This window comes from Schistocerca nitens, chromosome 9, assembly GCF_023898315.1.
Source record: "Schistocerca nitens isolate TAMUIC-IGC-003100 chromosome 9, iqSchNite1.1, whole genome shotgun sequence".
In the NCBI taxonomy this organism is placed as follows: domain Eukaryota; kingdom Metazoa; phylum Arthropoda; class Insecta; order Orthoptera; family Acrididae; genus Schistocerca; species Schistocerca nitens.
Window position 1 is genome coordinate 431,141,942 of NC_064622.1, and position 12,431 is coordinate 431,154,372.

The window sequence follows — 12,431 nt, forward strand, 5'->3', positions numbered from 1 at the left end:
TCCCCACGCGCCATTCGAGAGTGTAATGGTAGAGAAGTACTATGAAAATGGTTCGATGAACCCTCTGCCAGGCACTTAAGTGTGAATTGCAGAGTACCCATGTAGATGTATATGCAGATGGAGATATATTAGTCTGACGATAGTTTTATTCAGTTTATCGCCTCAACTACGCATTTACTGCGGATATACACTCCTGGAAATTGAAATAAGAACACCGTGAATTCATCGTCCCAGGAAGGGGAAACTTTATTGACACATTCCTGGGGTCAGATACATCACATGATCACACTGACAGAACCACAGGCACATAGACACAGGCAACAGAGCATGCACAATGTCGGCACTAGTACAGTGTATATCCACCTTTCGCAGCAATGCAGGCTGCTATTCTCCCATGGAGACGATCGTAGAGATGCTGGATGTAGTCCTGTGGAACGGCTTGCCATGCCATTTCCACCTGGCGCCTCAGTTGGACCAGCGTTCGTGCTGGACGTGCAGACCGCGTGAGACGACGCTTCATCCAGTCCCAAACATGCTCAATGGGGGACAGATCCGGAGATCTTGCTGGCCAGGGTAGTTGACTTACACCTTCTAGAGCACGTTGGGTGGCACGGGATACATGCGGACGTGCATTGTCCTGTTGGAACAGCAAGTTCCCTTGCCGGTCTAGGAATGGTAGAACGATGGGTTCGATGACGGTTTGGATGTACCGTGCACTATTCAGTGTCCCCTCGACGATCACCAGTGGTGTACGGCCAGTGTAGGAGATCGCTCCCCACACCATGATGCCGGGTGTTGGCCCTGTGTGCCTCGGTCGTATGCAGTCCTGATTGTGGCGCTCACCTGCACGGCGCCAAACACGTATACGACCATCATTGGCACCAAGGCAGAAGCGACTCTCATCGCTGAAGACGACACGTCTCCATTCGTCCCTCCATTCACGCCTGTCGCGACACCACTGGAGGCGGGCTGCACGATGTTGGGGCGTGAGCGGAAGACGGCCTAACGGTGTGCGGGACCGTAGCCCAGCTTCATGGAGACGGTTGCGAATGGTCCTCGCCGATACCCCAGGAGCAACAGTGTCCCTAATTTGCTGGGAAGTGGCGGTGCGGTCCCCTACGGCACTGCGTAGGATCCTACGGTCTTGGCGTGCATCCGTGCGTCGCTGCGGTCCGGTCCCAGGTCGACGGGCACGTGCACCTTCCGCCGACCACTGGCGACAACATCGATGTACTGTGGAGACCTCACGCCCCACGTGTTGAGCAATTCGGCGGTACGTCCACCCGGCCTCCCGCATGCCCACTATACGCCCTCGCTCAAAGTCCGTCAACTGCACATACGGTTCACGTCCACGCTGTCGCGGCATGCTACCAGTGTTAAAGACTGCGATGGAGCTCCGTATGCCACTGCAAACTGGCTGACACTGACGGCGGCGGTGCACAAATGCTGCGCAGCTAGCGCCATTCGACGGCCAACACCGCGGTTCCTGGTGTGTCCGCTGTGCCGTGCGTGTGATCATTGCTTGTACAGCCCTCTCGCAGTGTCCGGAGCAAGTATGGTGGGTCTGACACACCGGTGTCAATGTGTTCTTTTTTCCATTTCCAGGAGTGTATTTTAGGCCCCTTTTCCTTACGGTCGCACCTTGATCGAACTTAATAGTTATTGCTGGTCCAGGATGGGAAAAGTGTTAAGCTTGGCCGCCAATCTAAGAAAATTCTAACGTTCACCTCCCGATAATCATACCGCCACAATCTGTGGAGCTTCGAGGCGCCGAAAAGTTTTTGTTTCTCCAGGATAAATCTGCAAGGTTCAAATGGTTCAAATGGCTCTGAGCACTATGGGACTTAACATCTATGGTCATCAGTCCCCTAGAACTTAGAACTACTTAAACCTAACTAACCTAAGGACAGCACACAACACCCAGCCATCACGAGGCAGAGAAAATCCCTGACCCCGCCGGGAATCGAACCCGGGAACCCGGGCGTGGGAAGCGAGAACGCTACCGTACGACCACGAGATGCGGGCAAATCTGCAAGGGACGTACGCACTGCAATACTAAAGAACACTAAAGAGAGCCGTAATTCCTATAGCACTGTCACCTAGGTGACTCACCTGGAGACCGTGCAATTCATCGTTGAAGTGGGCGCCCCGCAACATCAACATCAGCAAGCGATGTTATCAATAAGATGATTCCTGAGTTTTGTATCCCACGTGGAAGGCGGCGCGTGGGTCTGCTCCTGAAAACTGAAAGGTTGGCCGAATGTAGGAAGCGAGTAGGAGCAGGTGAGGTAAGATTCTCGATACAGAAGTGTGAACTAAAATCACCTTTACTTAACTTTGCGTACAAGTAGTGCTTCGCCCACTGTGACATAGAAACAATGTTGCTAGGTCGTCTCCTCGGAATCAAGTGGGCTGAATCCGGAACGGCGCTCGTAGATCTCCACTTCGCCGGCTAGAGGGCGCTGTCGTCGGTGTCTCGTAGTGCCAACTTATGAACTTGCACCTACGCCGTGGCATCGTTGCTATCGATACCACACTGAAGACCAGTGAATATCCTCCTAAGGGATAGCCGAGTTACAGGAAATTCCTGGTGCGTATTGGTTTATTATTAATATCGTAGATAAATGAAAGGTTGTCCGCCTCCTTAGCGGTGTGGTCAGCGTAGATGACCGCCCTGAGGAGGATACAGGTTCAATTCCCGGTACTGTCAAGGACTTTTCCTGGGTGGAACTTCTGGTACAGGGTTTGCGTAGCCTGCAACACGAACAGGAGAGCGGTGTGCTGACCACATGCCCTTCAATACCGCATCCGTATAACACCCCAGGACAGAGGATGACACGGAGGCCGATACACATCCCCTGGACCGTCACGACCTGGCGAAGAGCTCGTTTATGCGTGGAAGTTTCCTGTCGGTCAATAAATTGCCTGACAGCTGTTGTATAACCAGAGATCTACACGTCTCCTCAACCGACTGAGGGAGGAATTTGGAAAAATCACGATGGATACTTGGTCAGTGAATCCTTTTGTTGCAGGAAAATGCCCCTCCACGCACGTCTGATGCTGAGGCTGCCAAATTGAATTCCATGCGTTTCCAATTGGTTGATCATGTACCCGTTATCTCCTCAGCTACTGCCTTGAGACGAGCACCAATTTCCTAAAGTGAAGGAACACCTGCAGAGTCATCGTTTTGACGACACTGAAGATGCTAAATACGCTCTAAGGCTATCTTTTTGAATGAAATAGGAAAGCTGCAACTAAATGCTCTGACTCTTTCCGTTCTATGGAAAGCTAGAAGCATTGCGATTGCCCCGGTGATTCCAAGCCACAGTAGACACGTTATTCGATTTTATCAAAATTCTATAAATGGTCACCATAGTCTATGAGGGCTAAACAATACGATCTGGATCCGTGTTCGATTCCAGTGACCATTTAAGTAGTGATTGTAAACCATCAGCACTGACGGTGGAAATTTCCAGTAGAAAGAGTCATCTACTATCCGCAAAAGATGATGTCAAAGAGGGCAGATGATAGGAAAGAGGTACGGGAAACCGTCTTGCCCTTAGGATAGAAAACGTCTTAAAGTGCCAAAGAATCAGAAATTATTGCCATGAGAAGAAGGAATCCCTAAAACAATTATGTATCGACGTCTTGGAAATAGGTGAACCTATTCTAACACATATGGTTCAAATGGCTCTGAGTACTAGTCCCCTAGACTTAGAACTACATAAACCTAACTAACCTAAGGACATCCATGCGCGAGGCAGGATTCGAACCTGTGACCGTAGCAGCAGCGCGGTTCCGGACTGAAGCGCCTAAAACCGCTCGGTCACAACGGCCGGCTTACACGTATCGAACTTTATACAGTTAACACAATTTTTGAACCTGAGTCACTTCCCAAGCACTAGAAGAATTCCAGGTTAGCTCTCACCTGATACGGAATCGTTGCTGTTTACGCCCTACAGCATTGGCAATTTTGAGGATGGTGGGGTGAGGGTGGGGGAGGCGAAGGGGATCAAGCCCCTGCTGCCTGCTGTATAGAGCCGTGTGTCCAATAGGAAGTAACTTCTGTAAGTGGCTTCCATAAGCACTTGTTTAGGTGTTGATATTAAAAACATAAAACTTCCGGAAGGTTGCTTCTGCAAGTCACTTGGCCAAGTTAATTTCTGTAACTTGCTGCTAGTACTTGCAGAAGCGTTTCCGCTAGTGTCGCGTCGTGAGCTAGGGAAGTGGAAATTTACAGTGTCGTGCTTCAAAACCAGATCAGCCGCTACCGCTGTGGCGCTAATATCGCTGAAGAAGAATCGTGACGAAAAAAGACAAGTTTGGGTGAGGAAATGGACACAGAGGTCTAGATATTTGCCAAGAAACTCTATTGAATGAACTGAAATGAGAGAATTTCACTCAGATTAAAAAGTTTTAACAATGTCGTATTCACATTGCTAACATCTCTTTTCTGCTGTAAAATCAAATATTAATGAACAGTTCAAATGGTTCTGAGCACTATGGGACTTAACACCTGAGGTCATCAGTCCCCTATAACTTAGAAATACTTAAACCTAACTAACCTAAGGACATCACACACATCCATGCCCGAGGCAGGATTCGAACCTGCGACCGTAGCGGTCGCGCGGTTCCAGACTGAAGCGCCTGGAACCGCTCGGCGACTCCGGCCGGCTAACGGTGCAAAAATGCAGTATGCTATATAATCGAGATATCGCTTTTAATTACCCTTCTATTTTTGCAAACGGTATTTATTACTTTTATTACAAGCTGCAATTTACGGATGTCTGTTCTCCCATTGTACTTCCCGTTCAGGTGAAACAAAGTAATCGGTAAATTCATTTGCACTTGGCTGACGGTAACCAATTATACTTGTTAGGGGCTACAATGGTACATATCTTTCGGACCATCTGTCACTGCGCAATCTCGTTTTCGACAAAGACATTTTTATGCCTTTATTGAGCACACAAACATTCTGCAAAGACAAGAAAAACTCTTAGGAACATCTCTTGCAGTATGATGCAAAAATCTGTTTCCACCAAGTTGCGGATGCTACTTCTGCAAGTCGACGAAACTCGCGGAAGTCAATTCACCGCGGGTAGCTTCTGTAAGCACATGGCTACACGTGGTCTTTTTTAATCTCATTTTGTTCTATATTGTTCGTTGAGTTTGTTCGTGGAGGACATCCGATGACACTCGTTCAGGTTGTTTCTTCATCCGTTCACTCAGGGTTTTTTTTTTTTTTCGGAGGGGAGCTAAACCCTCTGACCGAACACGCTGAGCTACCGTTCCGGCATTTTTCTCATTTTGGTCGCTTTCGTTTGTTTCATCTGCTCGGGGTGGACGTCGTAAGACACCCGTTTAAGTTCGTTGTTGATCGATTAACTCAGTTTTTTTTTATTACAGAGGGCATCTAACCCTCTGACCGAACACGCTGAACTACCGTGCCGACGGCATTCAGCGTGCAACGTGCTCACGTGATCCCCTGCGTGCTGCTGAACGCAAAGGAACAACCCGGCTTCTGCTTACGATACGTGTGCCTCAGAGTGGTATACGCGACCGCAGCGCGCTCTAGCGGCAAACCGGGGTTACAAGTGATACGCGCGAACTACAGAGTTCACATGTGTTCTTGGAATGGACCAGGGCAAACTAGCTGCTGTAGCTCCGGAGCCGTCCTCACTCGGGTCGGGGTTGCTGACGTCGGTGTGACCGCAAACGCTACAACCAAGTAAACAAGAGACAGAGACCGCGTCGCATTCGACGTACTGGTTAACGAGATTTGCTTTTGTACGTCGAGAATGTGCGACTGCAGCGCTCTCCAGTTGCGGTTGGCAGCGGTATCTAGCTCGCAGATTATACCGTTTGTTTCCGAAGTGGATGGGCGTATAATTCCTTTGTTAGCTGCGTTAAAACGCATATTTCCTCCACATGCTATTCATGTTATTCTGCCTCTAGTCTACACAGATAAAAACATCAGTGTCCGCGTACGTGTCATAATACAGAAAGGAAAGTTTCATGTGCTGTCAGTAACGAGACCAATTTTAAAAAAATGCATTACAAATAGTGCGACTTAAAGTTCCAGTAATCTTCCACGATAGTAAAAAATTATTTCATCATTCTCACTTTTTATTTACACCGAAAGCTCATCCGTACTTGGTCACTGTTTCTGTTCGGCAGTAGAATCTATAGAACATGTGAAATGTTGGACTTGTAGCAAGGAAGTGCAAAGTAGCTGCCAGTAGCTTATAGATCAAGTCTGTCGAAGAAACTCAGTGCTGAAACAGAGAGAGTACACACATACAAGGTCCAGTAACATTAATGATCAGCGCCCACGTTGGACGTCGAAGTAGTATAACAACTGATAGATGGCATGTGACAGCACTAGCCGTGAAGGGTGTATTAAGGGTAGAGGGAGGGAGGGGGTGGACAGAGTGAAGTCGTTGCTTTAATGTGGGGACGGAGCGATTTACACTGCTGGCCATTAAAACTGCTACACCAAGAAGAAATGCAAATGATAAACGGGTATTCATTGGAAAAATATATTATACTAGAACTAACATGTGATTACATTTTCACGCAATTTGGGTGCATAGATCCTGAGAAATCAGTACCCAGTAATAACGGCCTTGATACGCCTGGGCATTGAGTCAAACAGAGCTTGGATGGGATGTACAGGTACATCTCCCCCGCAGCTTCAACACGATACCACAGTTCATCAAGAGTAGTAACTGGCGTATTGTGACGAGCCAGTTGCTCGGCCACCATTGACCAGACGTTTTCAGTTGGAGAGAGATCTGGAGAATGTGCTGGCCAGCACAGCAGTCGAACATTTTCTGTATCCAGAAAGGCCCGTACAGGACCTGCAACATGCGGTCGTGCATTATCCTGCTGAAATGTAGGGTTTCGAAGGGATCGAACGAAGGGTAGAGTCACGGGTCGTACCACATCTGAAATGTAACGTCAACTGTTCAAAGTGCCGTCAATACAAACAAGAGGTGACAGAGACGTGTGACCAATGGCACCCCATACCATCAAGCAGGGTGATACGCCAGTACTGCGATGACGAATACACGTTTCCAATGTGCCTTCACCACGATGTCGCCAAAGACGGATGCGACCATCATGATGCTGTAAACAGAACCTGGAAAAAATGTTTTACCATTCGTGCACCCATGTTCGTCGTTGAGTACACAATCGCAGGCGCTCCTGTCTGTGATGCAGCGTCGAGGGTAACCGCAGCCATGGTCTCCGGGCTGATATTCCATGCTGCTGCAAGCGTCGTCCAACTGTTCGTGCAGATGGTTGTTGTCTTGCAAACGTCCTCATCTGTTGACTCAGGGATCGAGAAGTGGCTGCACGTTTCGTTACAACCGTGCGGATAAGATGCCTGTCATCGCGACTGCTAGTGATACGAGGCCGTTGGGATCCAGCACGGCGTTCGGTATTACCCTCTTGAACCCACCGATTCCATATTCTGCTAACAGTGATTGGATCTCGACCAACGCGAGCAGCAATGTCGCGATACGATAAACCGCAATCGCGATATGTTATAATCCGACCTTTGTCAGTCAAAACCTTATGGTACGCATTTCTCCTCCTCACAACAACGTTTCACCAGGCAACGCCGGTCAACTGCTGTTTGTGTATGCGAAATCGTTTGGAAACTTTCCTCATATCAGCACGTTGCAGGTGTCGCCACCGGCGCCAACCGTGTGTGAATGCTCTGAAAAGCTAATCATTTGCATATCACAGCATCTTCTTCCAGTCGGTTAAATTTCGCGTCTGTAGCACGTCATCTTCGTAGTGTAGCAATTTATAGGCCAGTACTGTATTTGACGTCCAAAACAGCAACATTGTCTTCCAGGCTAAGGGTGGAGTTGTTGCCGAATCGATTAAGTTTTTAAATTGTTTGCGTGCCGCCGTGGTTAAAGGCTACCGTGGATGACGAAATGGTGCTCTGCAAAATCGGCGCCGAGGCAACTGTGGTGTCGCACGGGCGATATATATCATGTGGACGACTGCTGCGGTATGTGTTCGGGCGAATAGACGTACATCTGTTGAGCAATTGGCCGTCCAGATGAACCAAGGGGCTACCGACGGCGTCTCACTAGCGATCGTTCAGCGAACTTTGCTGCGAATGAGCGTCCGCAACAAGCACCTTGTTCAAGCACCCACGCTGACTACTGTTCATCGGCGAAAAAAATCTGGAGTTTGCAAGCCAGTACCGCTACGCGACGTCCACCGAATGGCAGCAGGTGGCCTTTTCATGTTAACCACGTTTTGGGCTCCATCAGACAGATGGTCGTTGGCCTGTAGGCCGTGAAAGGTCTGAAATCAAACATCCTGCAATAGTCATCGGAAGGTTCCAGGCCATATGGCATTCCCTGGGTGATCTCATCATTCTGGAAGGCACAATTGATCAACCCAACCCTACATCTATCTGATTTGATCCATTATAAATGGTTCTGAAAGCCTGCGACTGTGAAAACAATAGGTTTGTTTATGGATAACTCATCTGCTACCATGTCCATTATAATTATCCGGGCTGTTATGCCGTGGTCGGTTGATGAATTCTGTGTCAATTCCCAACTTTTCGTCCCCGTCTGCGGAGGACATCTTCAAGGGGGTCTGTAGCTCGATGGAAGGTCCAACACACCCACTCGCTCGCTACTGACTGTCAGAAGCCAGCCAGTGGTTGTATAGGACCTCTTATCGAGCTACAGACCCCCTTGAAGATGTCCTCCGCAGACGGGGACGAAACGTTGGGAATTGACACAGAATTCATCAACCGACCACGGCATAACAGCCCGGATAATTATAATGGACATGACATTTCCGGCTGTGAAAGTCTACATTTTAGTATCATCTGCTACCAGTCATGATTTCCTTTATTTTATTTTTCGCACGACGCGTTTCAGGAAATGATTCCCTTTTTCAAGTGCGTGTTTTGTGTTTGTTATGCTAAATGGACCACACGGAAACTTAAAGTCATCGAAATGAAGCAGACTCTCACGCATCGACAGTATCACATAGAAACGGCGTAACAAACACAAAAAACGCACATGAAAACGGGAATCATTTCCCGAAAAGCGTTTCGAGAAAAATAAAGTAAAGAAAATCGTGACTGCTAGCAGATGAGTTATTTATAAACAAACCATACATCTATTCTTATGAACCATGCCCTGGGCTACATTCTATTTAATTTTCCTCGCCACAAAGGCATCTACCAGTATGACAATGCAACGCATCACATACCTCGCAGTCTACATGTGAGGTTCGAAGGGCATCAGGATGAGTTTACCGTACTCCCGTGGTCACGAAACTTCCCGAATTTAAATTGAACTGAGGATCTTCAGGACCACTTCGTTCGTGCCATTGATCCTCACCCGAGAAACTTATCGCACTAGGGGTGAGGGGGGAGGGGGGGGGCATGGCTCCACATCCCTATCGCTACCCTTCAGAACCTCAATAACACTCTTTTTGCATGACTTCCATCGGTCCCTACTGCAAAGGGGTGGTTATTTAGAGTTTTGACTGGACAGTGTATTTATATAACGTCGAATATTATAGAACATACTTCCAATAAATTACTCAGAAACCCCCAGCCCGTTTTAGAAAATTCAAAGCTAAATAAATAAAATGGATTTAATAAGACACAAACCAATTTCATATCAATTCTTACCTTTGAGTCTCTGTTCATTACGGTATACTCAACTTCCATAACAAGCAATCATGTATGTTACCATTTGCTGTAGGCGTTAATCGTCAATGTTATTTAACAAAAAGGCACTTTTGTTGGGCCTTCAATGCGCTGATGCCTTGAAATAACTACTTTCTTATCACGTAAGTTATAATACGAATATTATTTAAGGCCAATATCACGTTTCCCTATCACTTTATTACAACAAATCGTACCAGTAATGACGTGTTTCCAAGAGCTCCTCAATCAGCTGGTGCTTTGAAATGGCCTACAATCAGGGGACGTAAGTTATAATATAAAATACATCAAATAATGCCTTTAATTAAAATACAACATGACGCCACCCAATTTTGTACTCAAATGGGATGTGATGTAGGTGGCGTTCTTCGGTCTCATTTGTCTGCGTTCAAATGCATGTTCAGAATATCTGACGTACTTTACATTCCTCTTCACGCTCGGAAAGACTCTGCAGTGTGCTTTTTACGCGGTACGCTCAAAGTAGACGTTCGACTGAACGCTAGCTCTGACGACGGCTTTAGGGACAGGTCTGTAATTAGTAGTCAGTGCCTGAGCAGTCCCTCGTGCTCCGCGCCTCTCCGCTCTCTCTCTCTTCGAGTAACCTGGTTTTCTAAAAGACTTTACCGATACTGGCGGTTCGAAGGGGCGTGAGAGGTACAGGTGTGGGAGGGAGGGAGGGACAACTGCTGGAGGGGCGTGGGCGTCTCTTAAGAAGGCCCTGCGGCCCGCCAGCCGACAGTCCAGTATTGGGGGACACAGCAGGTGGAGGAATCGCCATGGCTGCCCACGGACTCCTGGTGTCGCTGCTTTTACTGTTCCCTGTGGTAAGCTGTTGTACTGTAGTACAAAGTGGTTTCAGGATAAGGCGAAGGCATAATTGATAGGTACCCTGGTATCGTAGGAGAATTGTCCGACAGTGTAGCCGAACAAAGTGTAGCCGAAATTTCCACAGGCCCCACGTCAGACCTACGTAGGACTTTTTCTAAACATCGGTTCGAGAATTTCTGATCCTTGTCGAATGACACTAAAACCACACGTATACGTATGGTAGACTCATGGAGATTAGGGGACACTATATTAGTGTTGCACAGCGTCACCTGCCTTTTGCTCCTCTCAGGTGCAGTCTTTTTCCTGATCGATTAAAGTACCCCTTAGCAAAACCCATACATATTTTACCGTAAAAATGGATGTACGTATACACCTTTGTTTTCCACATCTCTTCTTAAACCACTGGACCGATTTCAACTTGGTATACATATCACTTAAGCAGTGTAGCCCACGGCGCGCGAATACACGTGTTTTAGTCATTCAATATTAGCGAATGAGAGCACTCAATGACGTGCAACAAACTTTACATGTAATATCAAACCATTACGAAACTTTTTCTCGCCGGAAGTCCCCCCTCCCCCGCCCCCCCACAGAAAATGATGAAAGGAAGAAAAAGTATGACTTACTACATTTCCGTTTTCATGCATTAAACTGCCTTATCAAGAATGACACTTTAATTTATCACTTCATTACCACCAACTCTATTCGCATACAGTGCCTACATATGTCGCTGAATGTACCTACAAAAATACATTCTATATATTTTTCCACTGCGCATAGTTCAGGAGATACAATGTCAAATACTAAGATACGTGAAAATCTGCGGCCTCGTGTATGACGTTTTAATTTATTAGCACCTTACTACTAAATCTGCTCACAATACATTTCGCGTGCAGTAGCCATATGTATCATTTGATGTATCTGCAAACTTATACCACTGTGCAGCACATAGTTCAGGAAATACGACGTCATAAACATTGATATGCGGAAAATGAAATTTTAGAGTGAAAGTGGCTAGAGTATGTGAAATATGTTTACAAATACGTCTAAAATATGTTAAATACATGTGAAATATATTTGACATCTGTATACGCGGGCAAAGGCACGGGTAAAAAGCTCATGCTAAACCCTTCAACGATTCCAACCAGATTTGGTACACATATTGGTTACGATATGGATAAAAATATTTTGAGGGATAAGAACATGTATTTGACATGTGTATACGCGGAAAAAGCCACGGGTAGAAAGGTCATCCTAAACCCTCGAACGATTTAAACCATATTTCCCACACATATTAGTTACGATCTGGATAAAAATACTGTTAGGGGTAAGAACCACAGGCCTCCTATTGGTGTGAGCATGTTAAAGTGGAGAGAGGAGGAGATGGAATGACAGCGAGGGAAGGGAGGAGATGGACACAGACAGGGGGAGAGTGAAATGGACAGAGAGAGGAGAATAAGAGATGGATGGGCTAAGGAGAAGTGAACAGTTGAGAGACAGGAGGAGGAAGAAATAAGCAAAGAGATGGAGGAGGAGGAGATGAACTGAGACAGTGGGAGGAGCAAATTGACAGAGGAAGGAAAGAAGAGGAGATGGACAGAGAGAGGGATGATCAGGAGATCCAAGAAAGGAGAGTGCGATTAACAGGGAGAGGGGGGGGGAGGAGGAGGTTAATAGATATCGGGCATAAATACTTACCCGGGTAACGCCAGTTACTCAGCCAGTTGATATATAAAAAAGGATTAAGAATTACAATTTTCCCACTAACTGCGGTTTAGAAACTGCCTGTGAAGACATCGAAGCGATGCGTTATTAATTGTATTGTGTGAAAAGCACCTGCAGAGCAGCCATCTTCGTCGATTGAACAGTAGCGCTACATAATCGT

At 46.9% G+C, this 12,431-nt stretch overlaps 1 protein-coding gene across 1 annotated transcript in view; it reads left to right on the plus strand.

Annotated features, from left to right (window-relative positions):
* Positions 1-10,471: 10,471 nt before the first annotated feature.
* The window catches only part of LOC126204295 (uncharacterized), a 60,103-nt gene continuing 58,143 nt past the window's right edge, over positions 10,472-12,431 (plus strand). Inside the window, exon 1 of the mRNA XM_049938683.1 lies at positions 10,472-10,542. Within this exon, the coding sequence (XP_049794640.1) occupies positions 10,495-10,542 (48 nt within the window). The 5' untranslated portion in view covers positions 10,472-10,494. The remainder of the gene's footprint in view (positions 10,543-12,431) is intronic.